General features: G+C 37.7%; 1 protein-coding gene across 11 annotated transcripts in view; it reads left to right on the top strand.

The window, feature by feature from the left end:
* GREB1 (growth regulating estrogen receptor binding 1) overlaps nucleotides 1–21,407 on the top strand; it is a 233,818-nt gene that overhangs the window by 136,480 nt on the left and 75,931 nt on the right. For all 11 annotated transcript variants that reach the window (XM_007476320.3, XM_007476318.2, XM_016428803.2 and 8 more), the window contains 8 exons: nucleotides 3,383–3,496; nucleotides 4,917–5,060; nucleotides 7,356–7,541; nucleotides 9,980–10,330; nucleotides 13,395–13,523; nucleotides 13,856–13,981; nucleotides 19,329–19,526; nucleotides 20,436–20,616. In XM_007476320.3, the coding sequence (XP_007476382.2) occupies nucleotides 3,383–3,496; nucleotides 4,917–5,060; nucleotides 7,356–7,541; nucleotides 9,980–10,330; nucleotides 13,395–13,523; nucleotides 13,856–13,981; nucleotides 19,329–19,526; nucleotides 20,436–20,616 (1,429 nt within the window). The remainder of the gene's footprint in view (nucleotides 1–3,382; nucleotides 3,497–4,916; nucleotides 5,061–7,355; nucleotides 7,542–9,979; nucleotides 10,331–13,394; nucleotides 13,524–13,855; nucleotides 13,982–19,328; nucleotides 19,527–20,435; nucleotides 20,617–21,407) is intronic.

Raw genomic sequence — 21,407 nt, 5'->3', positions numbered from 1 at the left:
GATTCTTGGTTGAAGACCCAGCTCTCTTGCCTTTCTGAAGATCATGTTCCATGCCTTACGATCATTCAGAGTGGAACTTGCAAGGTCTTGTGTGACCCTGATTGGCATTCCTTTATATCTAAATTGTCTTTTTTCTGGCTTCTTGTAGGATTTTTTCTTTTGTTTGAAAGCTTTGGAATTTGGCAATTACATTCCTGGGAGTTGTCTTTTGGGGATTTAGTGTAGAGAGCTCTGTCAGTGGCTGTATTGCTCCCTTGTTCTAGAATCTCTGGGCAATTTTCTTTGATTATCTCTTGTATTAAGATGTCGAGTTTGGTGTTTTTTCTGGCTTTTCTGGAAGTCCAATTATTCTTAAATTATCTCTTCTCCCTCTATTTTCCATATCTGTCACTTTGTCAGTGAGATATTTTATGTTCTCTTCTAATTTCTTGGTCTTTTGGCTTTGCTTTATTAGTTCTTGCTTTAAAGCCTGGTTTTCTTTTACAGTTTGGTCAAACTGGTTTTGTAGATGCATGAATTTCTTTTGCATTATTTCCTACTTTTCCTCCCAGAAGGCTTCCATCTTTTTGATCCTTTCCAATTCAAATTCTTCATGGGTTTGTGGAGAGTTTCCATTTCCTTTGGAAGGTTTCAGAGCATTTGCTTGTGTTTCCTCTTCTATCTCCTCTGTATTTTGTATTTTTGCTCCATAAAATGTGTCCAAAGTTGCCCCCTTCTTCTTGCTTTTCTTGGAATTTTGGGGCTTTTGTGCTTCTGTGGAGTTTGCCATCTCTGAGTGGGGAGGACTAGCTTTTCTTATCTCTGTTTGGTGTTCAGAGGTTTTAGCCGTAGGCAGATTGTCTGTTCTATGCAGTTGTTGTTCTGTCTTCTCGGGGAAGCCAGGAATTGCTGGTGTTTTCGTGTTACTGCCCTCCTCAGTTCCCTCCCGATGCTTCTCCATTGCTTTACTTCCACGCTCTGAGCCTGACTTGGCCCTTTCCACGGGGTGTTTGTTTCTGTGCCTTGGTCGGCCAGAAGAGCCAGCACTCTGAGGGAGGAGGGGCCGCAGTTTCCCAGAGCTCTGAGGACTTCTGATAAGATTAACTTTCTCTGGGTTCAATTGAGTATGATTTGAGGCAGGGACCTGAGACTCGGATGGAAGGATCCAGCCAGGGGGCTGCAGGCTCCCCCCATCTCTCTCTGTTTCCCTGCTGTCTGGGTGGTCCCGTGACTGGGTCAGGTTGTTTTCAGGATGTGGCCTTCAGATTAGCAGGCTCCCGTGGCCCTTTTGCCATCCCTGAGCGTTATTGTTGTTTCAGAGGACCCTGCTCTCTGAGGGGGGAGGGGCCAGGGCTTCCCAGAGCTCTGAGGGCTGGTGATAGGATTAACCTCAGACTGAGTATGCCCTGAGGCAGGGACCTTCGGTGAGACTCAGATGGAAGGATTTGGTCAGGGGGCTACATGCTCCCTTTGTTTCCCTGCTGTATGGGTGCCCCCGCTACTGGCTCAGGTGGTTTTCAGGAATTGGCCTTCAGGATAGGTGGCCCTGAGGCTCTGAGGTTCCCTCTGCTGCCTCGGACTCAGTGCTCTGGGTTGGGGGGGATGGGTCCTGGGACCTTCCTTCTGCCTACCCGTTAGGTCCGAGTGATCTCGGGTTCTGGCTTTTGGGGGGGGCCGTATCTTTTGATCCAGGTCCAGGTCCAGGAGGAGGATTCCCGGGGTCTATGCTGTTGTTCGTTTTGAATTTCGGTGCCTTAGGAGCATATAGTTTGAATTTGGTAGGGAAGGGTTTCCGGAGATCTGAACTTTAGCTTTCTCCTAGCTGCCATCTTGACCGGAAGTCTACAGAAACATATATTAAATAGGATGAACCACACAGGCTTTAGGTGGTATAAGGAGTTAGCAGGAGGGCTAGCAAGATGTGAACTGGAAGAGGTGGGACTGAAGCTTAGCTATGAAGGATAAGTTAGCTATGAAGAGGAGTTGGCTGAGCATCTTATTCAGGCAGCAGCAAAGGGGTGTTCAGTGTGAACAAGATATGAATGAGGGGACCAGTAGTGGTGCCTAGGGTAGAAAGGAAAGGGTCGAACTCAGGTCTTTTTGATTTTAAGTCTAGCATTCTTTCTGTTGTTCCATCTAACTACCTTCATCTGAGAACCTGTCCAACTCAAGATCTTTGATCCCCACTCTAGTGCTCTGAGTACCACACCTAGCCTATCACACTCAGTAAATGTCTGTGGACTTGATGCCATCCAAGCCATAATTCCATTTCTCACCAGAAATGTGTTCAAAATAGGACTTCAGTAGAAGATAGAAGCTCTATGGTCACATGCAACTAGATAGCACAATGAATAGAGGACTAAATTTAGAATCAGGAAAAATTAAGTTCAAAACCAGCTGCAGCTACCTCCTATTTGTAGGACTTTGAGCAAGTCATGAAACCTGTCTTATCCTCATTTACCTTAATTGTAAAATGGGGATAATGCCAGCATCTGTGTCACAGGGTTATTTATAAGGATCAAACTGAGATAATATTCAAAATTCTTTATAAACCATAATATACTATATAAATATGGACTATTATTTTTATAAGTACATACTGGCTCCCCTGCTTTTCCTGATACTTTGAAAAATTCCCTAGTTCCCTTCCTTTACAAATGTTCTACAAATTTCTCAGTGAGGCATGGAGGTGATCCTGGGCTGGTGAAGGCTGTGCTAGTGGAGTACAAACTCTGGCAGATCATACAAAATTAGTACAATCTGGCTACTGCTTCTTTTTTTCTTTTGAGGATCAATCTAGTTAATTATGGAACAAATGATCACCAGTAGGATGACTGCTTTATGATAAATTCTTTCTTTGGCTGTGGCAATACACAACTTGAGAAATGAACATTGTTCATTACCTGTATATGACTCAGTCACAAGAATATCTGACTATTGCTGCTCCTCATGGATTTTCTCTTTGAAATGTTGTTTGTTGGGAAACACACATGGAGACCTACTGCCACCCTTTGGTGAAAAGTAGTTGAATGTAAACACAAGTAAGTTCTACCTTTAGGAACCCATTGAAGCACTGAAATCTCTAAACACGGATATATAAAGTGGATGGAGTAGTTTTTTTTTTTAAATATGGGGAGGTGAAAAAAATAAAGAAAGCATGGCACTAATTATAATTCAGGAATATACCAGATGCTCAAAACCCAATTCAAAGTTGTTTGTGTGAAAGCAAATGACTTGTGAGTCTTCTATTAGAGCAATCTTGTAGTGCATGTAGTTCCAAATGTTCACTTGCTTGTGTGAGGCCTGCTAGCAGCAAGACAGGAAAACAAACATCTTGGAAATGCTGAGAAAATTTGGTTGAAGCCCATTTTAGGTACTGATGTTAACTCTAAATGTCATTTAGGCACTTTAACCAACTCAGGCCCTCCCAAAAAACGCCACAAAGGGTGGTCTCCAGAGTCTCCATCAGCTCTAGACCCCTGCTACACACAGACAAGTGCACATAGAATGAAAACTGGTAAGTGGACAGTTTTTCTACAACCATGGCTTTCATTATGATGAGGGGAGGGAAGAAGGAGGACTTTATATGGTATTTTACTATGTAATCAGTAAATGTTGACGGCATGTGCATTTCGTAAATGGAATACTCACTAGAGCTCAGATTCTTCACAAGTTTACTCATGGAAAATAAACCATTTAATATTAATAATAATAATTTGTATACAATTTGGGCTTTCTATAGGAAAAAAATAACTACAGGATTAGTTATGTGTTATAGAATTCTATATTGATTCATTTATTATTATATTAGTATAATCATTATATAATATGATTATTGTGTAATTCCATATACTAATAAATTTTATATTATATTTACCACATATATTATATGATTATTATTAGTAGCATTATATATTAGGTTAATCATATGTATATATATAATTATCATATAGGTTATATCAATACATAATTAGTATAGCAATTATATACTAATATGTAATTGTCATATCAATTATGTTAACCACACATTGTTATATACTCATTACATGAGTCACATATTAATATAGCTACCATATTGATTATTATATTAACCACATGCTAATATATGTGAGAGAGTGAGACACCGGTGCAGTAATAGTGGCATAGTAGAATTGGCCTTGAAGTTAGAAAGACCTGGGTTCAAGAGCTATCTCTGTCAAGTATTCATTATGACCCATTAGGCAAGTCACCCATTGGTGCCCCTGGCAACTCTCTAAGAATGTTAAGTTATACTGTAGCTAATAGATTGAAAGTTACATTATAATTATGAGTGATTTTAAGTTATGTTGTAACTACAAGTGATTGTAAGTTACACACTGATTGTAAGTGTGTAACTATGAGTGCTTATAAGTTACACTGTCAGTTACACAAGCTTTCATCCTGCACAAATGGAGGAAATTTACATTTATACTTGACTTCTCTATATTGATGAAATCTCAGGTTTTGACCCCTCCCTTCCTCAAGTGATGATAGTTACAGCAGAACAGCAGTCTTCGAGTTTGAAGACCAAAGTTTCAGTTCTGACTGTAACTCTGTATAGTCTTGGGAAAATCTCTTTAACCATCTCAGCTTTGATTAAAAAAAAAAAATTATATTTATGATTCTGCCATCTGGAAAGATTGTCCTTTTAACTTCCCAGGATTCTGTTGAAGCCCTTTAAAAAAATGCCAAAGAATGTGATTCTTATAAGTCCTCAAGCCAAGAAGATAAACAAAAATTGACATTTTTTTTTATTAGTGTCTAGATTATACTATCTACATCTGCCTCACTGAATGAATCAGAGGTCTATTTCAGATGGCAAAAGGGGTTTGATATGTGGGTTGGTGTTCTTTATCTCTTGCAAATGCCCTTTTGAATGTGTTTGACCCTTTCTTTTATTTTGATGAATGCATTGTCAGATAGTGCAGGAGTATCCTGTCTGCCTCAGGCAGGTTTGGTGGGACCTGCTACAATCTCGTCTCCTGTGGTAGCAGCTGGAGAACCAGTTTCTGTTCCTGATAATTTACTGAAAATATGCAAGGCCAAACCTGTTATATTTAAAGGTAAATAGGACAGCAGACCCACTTGGGAGCTGCTTTGAAGGGAAATGAATGCGTTCCACAGTTAAAGAACAATAGAATGTCAGAGCCGGAAGGAACTTTAGCACATAGTTGACTACAAGCTAGGTCTGAATCAACAGTATTGATGAGGTGTATGATGTGGCTATGAACAAAGACTACAGGATCTCAGGATGCACTAATAGCAATAATGGAAGTAATAAAGCCCCAAATAGTGGAGAAAGTAGCTCCACTCTACCTTGTACTAGTCAGAGCACAAGTGACATGGGTTATTAGGAGGCTGGGTGTCCAGTGTATTATCTCCAATTGTCCCTTCCATTATGTCAATAGTTATGATAGATGAATTTCCAGGGAAGAGGGGAGAATTTGGGGAGGCAGAGACATATCTCTGCTACTAGATTCTAAGCATAGTATTTAACACATATTAGGTATTTAGTAAATGCTTGTTAATTGATTAAGACTCTTAAGGTAAGTCTTACCTCTTTGCTAGCAGTTATTCCCATCTTCAAAGAATAGAATTTCTCTCCAGAATGTCTTTCTTGCATGGAGTACCATTAGTGCTAAGCTCTTAGTAGACAGAATTATTTTGAGTATCTTGAGTTATTCTTCTACTAAGCAGTCTCTAGAGAAGCTTGTCCACTTTGGGCAGATAATTTTTGTAAGAATACTATTACTGATTTTGGTCTGTTAGCAGGAGAATTCCTTCCTAGGGAAACAACTCTCTTTTCCCCCCTAAATATGAGAGGTGTTAGTAGAAAATGCTTAGCTTTAACCTATGGAGTCTTCTGATCTTCCCTACCAGGATTCTAAGATCCCTCCTAGCTATAAGATTATACTCATTCTAAGAAAAAGAAAGGAAGTAATTTAAATGGAAAAACGATCCTATTCTGGTCTCAAGGCAGCTTCTCTTTTCTCTGATAATCTACCAGACCTTTTCCCTAAGAGATGAAAGGTCAATTAGTATAGCCTGGGATAAAAAACTAGGATAGGATTCATCAAAGTAGAAGAATGAAGTGGCATTCAAGAATATGAGTGTCAGCTGATCCAATCGAGGTGTTAGTAATCTCTGGGCTTTCAGCTTCTTTATTTGGCAGTCCCTGCTTCATCTCCAGATCTCAAGGACTTGGTCCAGGATAGAGTCCTCTAAGTCTGGGTCAAGTATGCCCAGTTGGTCAGAGGTAAAGAACCAGAAACCCAGGGCAGTTAATTAATTTCTGTTTGGTCTGATGAAGAGGAATTTGGGAAGGGATCTAATTTAAGAGCTGAGGAGACCCTGACCAAATAATTTCTGTTCTGGAAAAGTTAGGCAGCCAGTTTAGAACACAGAATTCTGGTGCTCTTTCAGCTTTCCATCTGAATAGAGTCTCCTTTTTTATTAACTCAGCAAATATTATTATAGTTAAGCACCTACTACGTGCAAGTTGCTTTTTAGTTGTCTTTCAGGATGCAAACATGAATGGGACATGCTTTATCTCAGTTTTACATCACACTACTGAATGCAGTCGGTGCTAAATAAATGTTGGGAATTATTAATCTAGCTTCCAGTAATAAGACTCATACATACTAAAAGTCAAACACTAAATGTATTAGGTGTTGTAGGACACTATCTGATTATTATGATCACAAAAATGACTGATCCAGACAATTGTTGTGTGACCTTAGGTAAGTTCTTTCCCCACTCTCAGTCTCTTTCTTGTAAGATGGGGACAGGTTGGAGTTGGACAATGTAATCTGTAGGATCAAACTATAATAGACGCCATTTATTAAGTGCCTACCATGTGCCAGGGGTACAAAGCAGGCAAAAGTTAGTCTTTGCTGTTGAGATGCTGATAGTCTAATGGGAAGATAACATGCAAATGATTATGTACAAGCAAAATAGGTACCCAGCAAATTGGAAATGACCAATGGAGGGAAGTTACTAGTTAATCAATGAACATTTATTAAGTACCTTCTATATGCCAGGCTAAGTGCTGGTACTAAGCTTTAAGGGGGATCAGGAAAAACTTATAGAGGATGGGATTTTAGGTGGCCTTTGAAGGAAACTAAGACCACTTCTATTTGGAATATCCTATTACTTCAAGTCCTGTTGAAGTCTGTAGAAGGGAGAATTAGTTCACTGTGGACTGTTGTGACTTCATGAAAGAAATGGAATTTGACACAGTCTAAGTTCAACTGCTCTCTAGACTCATAACTCTTGGAAGTCAGGGATAGTTTGCACAAGGTTGTATGTGAAACCAGACTTTGTACAATGTATGGTAAATGATCTTGCTTCTTTTTTAGGTCATGGGAACTTCCCTTACCTCTGTGGCAACCTTAGCGATGTCATAGTAAGCTCCCTTTTGTATACTTGCTACCAGAATTCTCAGTCTATATCTCGAGCTTATGAACAATATGGTGCTTCCACAATACAACCCATATCAGAGGAAATGCAGCTTTTACTGACAGTCTATTATCTCGTTCAGCTTGGTGGGTATCCTTTTTGGGGAGCTGGGAAGGGATCATGGAATGTGTCAAATATTGTGATATAAAAAATGGCTGCAAATTAATGGTAGTTTGATGTAAGAAATATATTTGTGGGCATACACAAATGTATGCAAATATATATATGTATATATTTATAAACCCTTACCTTTTGTCTTAGTATTCATACTAAGTATCGGTTCCAAGGCAGAAGAGCAGTAAGGGCTAGGCAATATGGGGATAAGTGACTTGCCCAGGGTCACACAGCTAGGATATATCTAAAGCCAAATTTGAACCCAGGTTTTCCTGACTTTAGGCCTAGCTTTTTATCCACTGAACCACCTAGTTGCCCCAGAAACATATATTTTTAAAGTGTTTTCTATTTTTAAAAAATGTTTTATATTATATATATGTATTTTTTATTTTTGTTTTTAGTGTTTATATTAAAGCTCTTTTGACATAATAAAGTCATTACACCTATCACCCTTTTGTTTTAGAATATGGAAAAAAGATTTGTATCAATGAATAAAATCAGATGATACAGAATTGAGTAAAACAGTTTATTTTGCACTTATTTCAAGTATTTGAATATTCATTTTTTCTTCACTTAAAGATGAAGTAGTTTGAATTTATTTTTAAACTGATTATGGATTCTTCTAGATGTTTGTACTATGCATTGAAAGCACATGCTTAACAGAGTTTTAATTTGTTTTTGATCAGTTGTATCTTACTCTTTTGAGACCCCATGGATTATAGCTATAGGCCATGGGTTTTTTTTTTTTTTGACAAGGATATTGGAGTGGTTTGCCATTTCCTTCTCTAGTGGATCCTTTTATCAGACAATCAGAGGTTAAGAAATTTGTCTGGGATCACCCCAGTTGAGAAGTACCTGAGACTGACTTTGAACCCAAGTCTTCTGATTCCAGGTTCAGTGCTCTTAACTATTAAGCCACAGATACATCTAAGTCATAGTACACAGCCTCCTTCCATGCTTTCTGTCCATGTAACTCCAGAGACTTACCTTGGATATTTAATGAAATGAATAACACACACAATTATAATGAGGAATTTAAAAGAACTAATTTCAAAGTGATGGAGGAAAAAAGAGACCCATCTCTGCTAGCCTGCAAGGATACAGGATATCTAAGCAGATTATGCTCTGTCGGAAAAAAATTTAGAAATCATTTGGATGAAAATCTAATCAATTACTCAATGGGTGGTTTAGATGTACTCATTTAATCTGTATCTCCAATTTCAATTCTCTATCCATTTCTTGCTGGACACTTGCAAGGTGGAGATATCATCTTTACTCTTATAGCCTGTCCCCCTCAGTTGTGTGGGTGGATCCCACCTAGATCCCAATTGTGATTTTTTTCTCCTTATTTCATGTGTGACACACATATTTGCTAAGCTCGTATTTAGACTCCTTATATAATTGTAGCCTGCTTTAAGCCAACCTGTTTTAATAGTAATAATACCTCATACTTATATAATACTTTACAGTTTGCAAAAGGCTTTGCAAATATCTCATTTTATGCTCACAAAAAGCCTGGGAGGTTGATGGCATTCTTATTCCTAATTTTACAAATAAGGAAACGGAGACAGAGGTTAAGTGACATCCAGAGTCAAAAAGCTAGTAATTTTCTGAGGAAGGATTTGAATTTGTGTCTTCCTGATTCCAGGTACAGAATTTTACCCACTGTGCCACCCAACTGATCTTTCTAGAAAAACCTTTTATTTACCGATTTCTGAAGTATAGCATTTTCCACTTTATTTCCTTTTTTAAAAATAAAATTTTATTTTTCCCCAATTACATGTAAAAACATTTTATGACATTCTAAAAAAATTTTTTTTTGTTTCTAAATTTTCTCCCTCAAAAACCTTTATTTATAAAACAGTAAGGTAATGTAGAAAGAGAGCTGGTTTTAGATTCAGATGGCCTGGTTAGACAACTGTTTCTGATGCTAATTTCCAAGGTGATTACTAACAACAAGTGGTTACCAAGTCAGTTAACCTCTTTGAGACTCAGTTTCCTCATATATAAAATGAGGAGGTTGGGTTTGATTTTTTTTAGATCCTTTTCTGCTATATGATCCTCTGATGCTAAAACAGGTAAGTTGGAGATTTAGTGCTTGCTTTGCTAAATGAGGTTTTGAAGGAAATATCTGTGCCTTTGTAAACTTTAAGATGCTTTTATAAACTTTAAATGTGAACTGTTGGATAATTTATAAATCTATCTCTTCTATTAAAAAATTGCTTTGTAAGCATCTCTCAAAACAAATCTGGTTGTTTAAAACAAGGCACACACTTTTATTTTGGTAGTTTTAGTCTTCAGAGAATCAGTCATAGCAGGAAGGCAGATGTTTGTTTTGTTTTTCTTCAAAAGAAATATAACTTTAAAGTCAAAGTCAAACCTAAAAAAATCCAAACTTTATCTTTGTTAGCTTCAGACCAGGTTCCTCTGATTGAAGATCTGGAACAGATTCTTATGCGTTCCTGGAGGGAGTCCCATCTGACAGAGATCCGCCAGTATCAGCAAGCTGCACCACAGCCTTTCCCTCAAGTTCCTAGTCACATTGCTCCTGTCACATCTGCCCAGCTTCCGTGGCTGGCTGGCTTGGCTGCCAGTTCTTGCAATGACAGTGTTCATATTATTGAATGTAGTTACTCTTTGGCTGAGGGACTTTCAGAGATGTTCAAGCTACTCATTGAAGGGAAACTTGTAAAAACTAACTATGTTGTCATCATCTGTGCATGTAGGAATACGCCAATTGATTCTTGCATTGCAGTTACAGGTGAGTCATTTATTTCCCTTTCTTTTTTTCCTTCTTCTGCAGGCTATTCCCTAGAATGCTTTTGCTCCTCCTCTTTACCTTCCACCTTAGAATCAATACTATATATTTGTTCCAAGACAGAAGAGCATTAAGGACTAGGCAATAGAAGTTAAGTGACTTGCTCAGGATCACACAGCTGAGAGAGAGGTATCTGAGGCCAGATTTGTATCTCTGGGCCTGGCTCTCAGTCCTTTAAATCACCCAGATGCCTCCACTTCATAAGCTTTTAATTTAGCTATAGATCAGTGTTGTTGCTGTTAGCCATCCATGTGAATAATGTTCTATTTTTGCCTATACTTATTTTCTTTTGCGAGGTAGCTAGGTGGCACAGTGGATACAATGCTGGACCTGGAGTTAGGAAGACATCTTCTTGAGTTCAAATCTGTACTCAGACACTTACTAACTGTGTGATCCCGGGCAAGACACTTAACCCATTTTACCTCAGTTTCCTCACCTGTAAAATGAACTTGAGAAGGAAATTACAAACTACTCCAGTGTCTTTTCCAAGAAAATGCCAAATGTGTCACAAAGAGTTGGACATGCCTGAAAAATAATTGAATTTTCTTTTGCATTTCTGCCTCTGGTGTATGTGTAGGAGTTGATCATGCCAGATTTGTAGGAATGCAGAGTTCCCTAATCTCTTTTTTTTCAGATTAAAAAAATTATTGCATTCATTCCTGATTGCATATAGAAATAATTTTTAACATTCATCTTCTAGACATTTTGTGGTCCAAATTCTCTCCCTCCCTTCCAATAACTTTTAAATGATAAAATATATGTAAGATGAAGAGAGATTATATTTGTAAAAAGCATCTAGAATTTTTTTGAGTTGACAGGTTCATGGGGATAAAAATAAATTGTAGTTTTAGAGTTGGGAAGGGAACTGAAATTTTATTTTATTGACAATAAAATGATATAATGGTACTCATGTAGTTCAAGTAAAATGATTTCCCTCTTGTTTACCAATTGAATCTCTGCCTATACTTTAATGACCAACTGAAATGCTACCTGGTCTCCATTAGTCGGTAATAAGGAGTTAAGTTACTTGCCTAAACACATAAATAGTAAAGAACAAAAGCAAGATGCCTTTAAATTCCAAATCTGGGTCTTTTTCACAATAAAATATTATCTGTCACCAACATAAAATTAATAAAATGGTCAATTGTTCAGCATTTTAAAAATTTAAAAATACTTTATAGTTTTGTGTAGTATAGCAAACAAGGATTATTATCAATCAACTGATATGGAAAGCTCATAGAAACAGATCACTGCAATAGGAGATTAAATCCATCATATTTCATATATATTTATTTGTATGCTTGTACATTTATCTATATATATGCACACACATGTATATATGTATTGTGCTTGAGAAAACCTGAGAAAATAAAAAAATCCTCTGTAAAGGTGTGAAAATGGGAGATGAGAAGTCAGGTATGGGAAGAGCAAGTTGGACAATTTGTTAGAATCCAGAGTGAATGAAAGAAAGTAACAAATCGGTCAAGAAAAATAGTGCAGAGCAATATAGTGAAAGGCTTGAAATGCTAAACAAAAGGGTTTTATATACTGGGGCATCCCAAAAGTCTTAGTGAAGTTTTAAGTCATCAAAGTTTAAAGCTCAAAACTGAAGACCAAGACTTGTGGGGTTACCCAGAATTGAAACTTTCAGAATAAGAGGAGGTCTTAATTAAACCTGTGCCAATTTGGCAGCTGTGTGGAGAAAGGAGAGAATGGAGGCAGGGAAACCATGTAGAAGTCTATTATAGCAATCTAGGTAAGGAAAGATGAAGGTCTCCGCCAGGGCTCTGGGTATGAATGGATAGGAGAGGATGGATGTGACTGATGTTATAGGGATAGACTCAGCAAGATTTGATAACTGATTGAATAGGGTGAGGAAAAGTGAGAAGTTGAGAATGACTCTGAGTTTGGGATACAGCGGCATCCTCAATAGAATTAGAGAAGTTAGGAACAAGAGTCTCCATATCAAGAGCTCCCTATACATATGAACTCACAAGCCTTGACCCCATTTTCCCCAGTAAAAAAAATAGGAGAATTGATAAACATCTTCTTCAAGGCATTTTGTGTTGGGTCTGGGGTAGGTATTTTCTAATAATTGTTTTGACACCATGTGTTTTCAAAGTAAAACACTAAATGTTGGTTTCTTTTGAAAAATTCTTTACTGGATTTGACTGGGTTGATGTAGTTAAATAAAACATTTTGAGAATGGAGGGAATATAAGGGAAGGAGAGTTAGATATGTGTCCAAGGGTCTGGGGAAGTATATAGAACTATGAAATGTTAGATTTGGAATAAAACTCTAAAAAGAAAACATCTAAGTGAGTAACAACATTAGAACACAAAATTGTCAGAACTGACAGGGCTTTTTCTTTCTCTTTTTAAAAAAATCCTTCCATCTTAGAATCAATACTGTGTTTTGGTTTAAGGCAGAAGAACAGAAAGGGACAGGAAATGGGTGTTGAATGACTTGTTCACAATCATATAGCTAGGAAGTGTCTGAGGCCAAATTTGAACCCAGGACCTAATGTCTCTGGGCCTAGCTCTCAATCTTCTAAGCTACCAACCTTCTGACAGGTCTATTTAACCTTTTTTCTGTATTATGGACCCCCTTTGGCACTCTAGTGAAGTCTTTGAACCATTTCTCAAGAATAGAGTTTTTAAATACATAAAATTAAATATGTAGGACTATAAGGGAAATGATATTGAAACATAGTTTTTGGCATTAATAATAAAAAAGTAAGTTCCTGCACACCCCATTAAGGACCACTAGGTTGCCTAGTCCAAACTGTTTAAAAAACAAAATAAAACAGATCCGTAATTCAGGGTTCTTCAGCAGAGTGCTGGAAAAAACTTATCTAGGATCATCTGAAATTTGCCACCATGGGCATATTGATTTTAGGTTTATGCACATTGCATTCCAAACACTTCTAATAATGCTAACTAACATTTATATAGATCTTATTATAATGGGCACTGTGGAAATATACAGAGTTGCTCTTTTTTTCTAGGAAAATATCAGGCCCGGATTCTCTCTGAAAGCCTCCTCAGCCCTGCAGAGTACCAGAAAGAAGTAAATTATGAACTTATGACTGGGAAAGTAGAATCTTTGGGGGCCTTTTTTAGCACTCTTTGTCCAGGTAAGAGATCCAATAAATTATCAACTTTCCAAATCAATGTGATAGAAATAAACAAAAAAGAAAAGCCAGAAATATATAGTTGACTCTTCCTAGATATCTCATAGAGAAAGATATTATTGAGTAGAAATGTGTCTACTGTATGAAGCTTTGGCAAGAGATTGTGAAATGCCCCAGACATTTCGTTACGTATTGACCTATGTTCCTTTCTTTGCATGATAAAAGTAGTTCTGAGGGGCAGCCTGTTTTCATTCTGAATATAGAACCCTTGGAACTTTATTGTGTCTATTCTTAAAAGAAAACATGCTTTTATTTCTTTTCTCTGTATCTGGTAGAGGGTGATATTGATATTTTGTTGGACAAGTTTTATCAAGAAAACCAAAATCACATTTCTTCCTCACTGAATACATCAGTAAATAAACCAGCAGCCCTGGATGCCAGTGGGACACCATTGTGCACAAGTAAGTAATAAGAGGAGAGGCAGCGGGGATGATTTGGAGTTTGCAGCCTCAGTTGTCTGCTGTCTGTTCAGGCTTCAACCATTAAGGCTTCTCATTTATTTTCACTAACTGGAGTCCCTGCGTTCTGACCTCCTGAATAAGGAATAACAAAGAGATCTATTTATCTCTGTGGCCAAGGTTTTTCTTGCTAATCTTTGGCTTCTAGCAGAAACTCCTTGAATACTGCCTATTTGGTCTCTGGGTCCTGGGGTTCTGTTTAGAGAAAGGCAAGGAGAAAACATTAATACCTTTGGGTGGTCTTGGCTTTTCATCCTCTTTTTTCCCTCCCTGTGACTGTCTTTAGCTAACTTAAATTCTCAAATGGGGAAGCACCCTTGAGTTTTGTTTGAGTACACACAGAGGAGGGCAACCAGAATGGGAGGCAGCAATTGTGTAGGGTAAGCAGCATTGGTTTTGGCAGAAAACCAGGTTTTGAATATGGGCTTTTTTATTAGCTACTGATAGTGTTAGTTGTCTCAGTCTAAAGAAGGGAGCTTGCTCTATATGATTTGATTGCAATTCTTCCCTATGAAGGTTTTTTTTTTTTTTGTAAGAAGTAGGGATATTTAGTTGGGAGAAGAAAAGTTTGGGTGTTGGTGGGGAAAGTGTTATATCTTTGTTCAAACACCTGAAAGACTATTATCTAGAAGAGAGAATATTTGTTCAATCAAATAATTTCTTTTTATTTGCTTGTTTTTGTTCTAAATACATTTTAAACTTTTATTATTCTGAATGTGACAAATGCCAGAAAATACAATTCAAAATACAATAGCTATTCAGCTAGATGATACAGTGTATAAATCACTGGGAATGGCATGAGAAAGACCTGCATTCAAATATGACCTCAGACACTTAGTAGCTGTGTGACCCTGGGCAAGTCACTTAATCTCTGTTTGCTTCAAATTTCTCAGCTTTAAAATGAGGATAATAATAGTACTTACTTCTTAGGTTGTGAATCAAATGAGGTAATATTTTGCAAAGTATTTAACACAGTGTCAGCACATATTTAATAAATTCCTTCCTTCTTTCTTATAAATTTTCTTAAAAATGTTTCATTGCTACTCTTAATTTTTATATCACCATAATTACTGTGACCCGCATTGCCTCTTTTTTTTTAAACCCTTACCTTCTGTCTTAAAATCTACACTGTGTATTGGTTCTAAGGCAGAAGAACAATAAATGCTAGGCAATGGGGGTTAAGGGACTTACCCAGGTCACACAGCTAGGAAGTATCTGGGGTCACATTTGAACTTAGGACCTCCCACCTCCAGACCTGGCTTTCAATCCACTGAGCCACACCAGCTGCCCTTCCTCCATAAAAATAATTCCACCCTTCTCTTGTAGTCAGTAAGTGCAGTTAAACAAAACAAATCCACACACAGGCCATATCGAAGCATGTATGACTCATTTCTCTCCTCTAGATCATTGCCTTTCTGTCCAGATGTTGGGGGGTGCAGTCATATTTCATCTTTGGTCCTCTTGTTCAGAAACTCTCCTTCAGACTTTCAAAGTGTCCATGAATCAAATTCTATTTGTTTCTAAGTGCCAGAAGCATGATTAATAGGAAGATGTGATAGGGAAGCAGATTTTGACTTATAAAGAACTTCCCCAACAATTAGAGCACTTGAACAATGGTATGGGTTACCTTATGGGGCATTGTTTCTTGTCACTGAAGGTGTTCAGCTAGAGACTGGGTAGTCCATTTGTTGGGAAGGCTGTGAAGCAGAATTTCTTGCTGTTTGGTGGGCCGTTTGAGCAGGGGAACTTTCCACCTTAACGATTCTGAGACTAGAGGCTGGAGGAGGCAAGTCCTTGGCTCATCCCTGTGGCAGGAGCTGAACAGAAGGATACTAATCTAAGTTATTTAGGCAGTGTGGGACTGTAAGAAGCCTGAGACATGGACAGTCTGATTGGGAGTGGAGCACGTTCTCATCTGGTACCTCTCTGAGGTTGCTAAGAGAGTACCAACAGCAAGAGTTGTGGGTAGTAAAGTAAAAGTAAAAGTCCAATGATTTGTATTTCAGCATTTTCTGGAATTAAATATATATAATTAATTATAGATATATATATATAATATATATGCATAAAACATATATGCACACATATATGTCTTTATATATATTTCCTGTATCAGTGTATAAATTGATATATACATAAATATACAATCGTGTATCTATAAAATATCTGCGTGTGTATATCCATAATACTTATTTAGAGATTATGTATATGTATGTACACACATATAAATAAAATCTGGTGGAAGGGCTATCTGGCAATATGTGTCTGACTAGACTGGGGCTTTGTAAAGGAGAGAGAAGACCTGGGGAGAGGGTGCAGGAAGGGCATCATTTAAATCTTGATTCAATAAACCAGTAGAATAGCAGTCAGTTGGTGGCCAAGCTGAAGAGTTCATTGGTGTCAGTAAATCCAAAGGACTCAGCAGGAGTCATGAAAGTGAGGCCAGAAGTGGTCAAGCTTGAGAGGAAGGAGCAGATAGAAGAGTATTGGCAGGACATTAGTTACACTATTGGAGAAAATAGCACAATGCATTGGTTAAAGGTTCTCTCATCCGGTGCCTCTATTGGAGAGAGGGTTTTCCATGCCTCATTTTTTCTCAGCTGTGGTCCTAAACGTTATACCATTAAAGGAATCATTCTGAGTTTTCCATTGGAACCATTCCACAGAATAATAAGGAAGAGAGTCAGGTCTGAAGGAATGATTGTGTCAGAAGTAAAGCTCCTGTTTCACATGTTTTAATGAGTAGAATTATTTTTATCAGTATTTCAGACACTTTGCACCACGTTCTGACCTACAATTTCACCTGTTCAAAGAGCCTATATAATAATTTGTTTTAGAGGAAAGATCCAGGGTCTTGGACCCTGACTTAGTTCTGTCGTTTAATCATGTTATTGGACAAATTGTGTCAATTTCTTCATCTGCAAAATGGGAATGATGATACCACCTGTCTCACAGGATTATTGTAAGGAAAGGACTTTGTAAACAAACCTTAGAGAGTTAAATAAATATGACCTGTTACCATGGTTTGTTAGGGATATCATAGCAGGGATTTCTGCTTAGGTATGCACTGGATTAGAATAACCACCAAAATCCCCTCTAGTCCTGAGTTTATACAATTCATGAAAACTTAAAGAGGCCTTGTTCTAAGTCAGTGGAATGATATTGGTGGAATACTTTTAAAGTTTCTTCATCTAAGTCAGGGTCTCTTTACCTTTTCTGTGTCATGAACTCCTTTGTCAGTCTGGTAAAGTTTATGGACCCTTTCTCAAAATAATGCTTTAAATGAATACAATAAAATACATAGATTTACAAAGGAAACAAATTCTATCACAGCACAGTTATCAAAATATTAACAGAAAAAGTCCACAGACCTCAGGTTAAGAACCTTAGACAAAATTATTTTTTTTTTAATTTTTGGATCAGACCTGCCGTTTCATTAGTGTAGGTAGCTGAAATTCCTTTTATTAGTGAAGACTGACATCTACTCTGCAAGCTGTACACTTAAGGCAGATTTTTAAAAAAATCCTTATCTTCTGTCTTAGAATCAATACTGTATATAGTTCCAAGACAGAAGGGTGGTAAGGGCTAGGCAACTGGGGTCAAGTGACTGTCCAAGGTCACAGCTAGGAAGTGTCAGAATTTGGAATTTAGGAAGGCCAGATTTGAACCCAGAATCTCTGTTCTCTAGGTCTGGCTCTCAATGCACTGAGCTACTTAGCTGCCTCTTGATTTAAAAATAATGCTTGATGTTTAAATCTTCTACAGAAATTCTACTCTGATGCTCCATCATGGGTTGGCAATGATCCTGAGTTTGTTTGCAAAGGCTAAGTCACTGGAGTATAAACTCTGATAGACCTCACCAAGTGGGGAAGGCTTTGCAGATTAGCCTTGTAGAAGATTCTGTCTGTAGTTTGAGACCCCATCACCAAGTTGACCTTAGAGTTATGTATTTTCCTGCACCATCAACTCTCAAAGACCTTATACTGATCCATAGAGGGGCTTCTGTTGGTACTAGTGGAAGGAATACTGGAAAAGATGAAAATATAGTTTCTTTTATTTGTTGTCTGTCTTCGTTTGTCTGTTTCATATTTGTGTGTGGCTTTATTGTACATTAGCACATGAATAGAACCTCAGAACTGTCCAGGGTTGAGGACATCAACTTCAATTTGGACTGAGCAGAAATTCCTTTTTAACATTTCTGACAAATGATCACTTATTGTCTTTGTTGGGAAAAACTCTCAAGACAGTTTTAACTGTTAGGAAATTCTTCCTTATATGAAATAAAATCAGGTTTTTTATAAATTCTAATTCTCTCAATAACTTGATGAGGTTACAAGTTTAAAAAACAGGATCAGGTTATGAAGCAGCTGGACTGGGGTTGGAACAATGCTCTCCTGATTCTAAATCTGCAACTCGTTGCATTATATCCCATTTCATCTCAGTAGGGAATGGTACTCCTTTCAGCATTCTAGCTCAAAAGTTTCTTTGATATAATATGGGGTAGTTCAGGCCCCAGGCTTGCCAGGAAACACAGATGTGCCTCTGAAAAACTCTCCCATTTGTTCTATATGTCTCATTCAAGTTCATGCTCTTAATATTTTGACCTGAATATTGTCAGAACCTTCTCACTGTCTTTCCTGTCTTCAGTCTTTGCCCTCTTTAATCTGTCCAAACATCTTTTGCCTGCGCAATCTCTTCAGAGGAATTCTGCTCATGTTATAGATGTCCTCACTTAAAAACAGTCAGTTGGCTCCCTAATGTAAACTGAATTAAATACAAACTTTTTAGCTTGCCATTTGAGACCCTCAGCAGTTTGATATTGAGGAGGCCAGGTTATTTCTCATCCATATTCTCATTAATTCTCTTACGTTCTAGTCAAACTGAACAATTAATAGTTCCCTAATATTGTTCTTCCTCATCTTACTTTTTCATTTATGCAGTCCATTCTTCATTTCCTTCTTATCTCTTCTGATGAAGGCTTTTCTACCTTCCAGATCCAGCTCAGGTGCTTCCTCTTCCATGAATCTTCCCTGCTAGAATGATCTCTTCTGTCTTGATTTTATCCTCCTTTTCTGCTTAACCTCTCCCATGTACACTTCTCATCTAACTTCTGTTAGTTATCCCAGTCACTGTCTCATTTCCCCAACTGGTTTGTAAGCTCTTTGAGGGCAGGATATTGTTTGTATCTATCATTGTGTTCAATGTGCCACATATAGCAATTGACATTTAATAAATGTTTGTCACATTGAACTTACTTGGATTGACTTAAACAGATTGCCTTGATTCACAGGCTATGGTCTTGAACGGCATCAGATTCGTCCCTTGCAATTAGCTGTGGCCCAGAAGCTCCTCTCTCATGTCTGTTCAATTGCTGACTCCAGCACTCAGAATTTGGATTTAGGCTCCTTTGAAAAAGTGGATTTTCTGATCTGTGTACCACCCTCAGAAGTGACTTATCAACAGACCTTGTTTCATCTTTGGCATTCAGGTATATGGGGCCTTCAGGGTTGGCATTTGGGTGTATGGGGCCTTCAAGCTTGGTCCTTCCTTCCTTCCTTCCTTCCTTCCTTCCTTCCTTCCTTCCTTCCTTCCTTCCTTCCTTCCTTCCTTCCTTCCTTCCTTCCTTCCTTCCTTCCTGTCAGCTAAACTAATTTCCCACTATACTCCATGTAATTTTGTCTTTTATGGAAGTAGAAATGCTTTTAAAAAATTCATTCAGCCATTAGAAAATGCTTTGCAGCTCACAATTTCTATTGGCTATTTGGCAGGTAAATATATGATCGTCAGGTTTAGATTTAGAGGAAATATTAGAGATTATTTGTCCAGCATTTCTCAGAGTATTTGGTTTCAGGACCCTTTTATACTCTAAAAATAACATTTATTAGGGGCAGCTAGTTGGCTCAGTGGATTGAGAGCCAGGCCTAGAGATGAGAAGTCCTGGATTCAAATCTGGCTTTAGACATATATTAGTTGTGTGACCTTGGGCAAGTCACTTAACCCATATTGACTAGCCCTTAACATTCTTCTACCTTGGAACCAATAGACAGTATTGATTCTAAGACAGAAGGTAAGGGTTTTTATTTTAATAAAAAAAATAACATTTATTTATGTTGGGTTAGATCTGTAAAGAGTTACCATCTTAGTATGAACTTGAAAATAGATTCAACCTCTGGATCCCTAAAAGGGTGTCAGGGACCCCCAAAGGGTTTCTCCACTCCCCCTTGAGAAACACTGATCTAGTCCAATCCCCACATTTTGCTGGTGAACAACCTAAGGGCTAGAATGGTGATTAGATTTAACCAAAGTCATATAGATAGTCTTAAGCAGCAAAGCCAGGATTCAAAACATATCTACAAATTACTTTTGGACTCCCTAATGCACTTTTATTTTCTCCTAGGAGTTTTGCTAGAACTTGGCCTGGAAAAGGAACATGTGACTAAGCAGAGAGTAGAACAGTATGTAGTGAAGCTGGATGCAGAGGCCCAAACCAAATTTAAGGTTTTTCTGCAAAACTCTCTTCAAAACCCTCATACACTGTTTGTTCTAATCCACGACCATGCACATTGGGATCTTGTGAGGTAAGATGGATTGGTTTTATAGTAGGATTGAAATTTTTTTTTTTTTCTGAAACAATATGGTTGCTCTCATACTTGAGACAATGGGTATAGTTGCTAAAAAAATGATCATGGTGATGATGATTATTAATTTATATAGCACCTTGCAATTTGTATGGTCACTTTTCTTACTATAACCTGATGGAGTAGTAGTGTAGATATGATCATTCCCATTTATAAAGGGGAGGCTCATAGATGTGACTCTCCAAAGATGAAATCTTGAATTTGAGCCCAGTTGCTTTTATAGCTTTTAAAAAAAATCTTTACCTCCTATCTTAGAATCAATACTACATATTAGTTCTAAGGCAGAAGAGCAATAAGGTGGGGGGGGGGTGAGCAATTGGAGTTAAGTGACTTCCATAGGGTCACACAGCTAGGAAGTATCTGAGGTCAGATTTGAATCCAGCAACTCCCATCTCCAGACCTGGCTCTCAATCCACTGAGCCATTTAGCTGTCCCTACATTCTTTATTATGCCGTATTTATAGTTGCAAGAAAATTCACGAATGAGAGAAACAGTAAGGTATGGTCACATCAATATGAGCTTAGGCAGCAGAAAATCTGACTGCTATTTTTTAGATGTGTGATTTGTGCAAATAACTTAATATCTCTACGCCTCAATTACTTCATCTGCAAAAAGTGGTTATCATCACATAGTGTATAGCTTGCCTACCTCTTAAAATATTTTGTGAGATGTAATAGTTAAAGGAATTGTTGAGGATTGAAGAGGTACAGGGGATAAGGAAGGTTTTGTAA

The sequence above is a fragment of the Monodelphis domestica genome, chromosome 1 (assembly GCF_027887165.1).
Source record: "Monodelphis domestica isolate mMonDom1 chromosome 1, mMonDom1.pri, whole genome shotgun sequence".
Taxonomy (NCBI): Eukaryota; Metazoa; Chordata; class Mammalia; order Didelphimorphia; family Didelphidae; genus Monodelphis; species Monodelphis domestica.
This window is presented reverse-complemented; position numbering and strand designations above follow the sequence as displayed.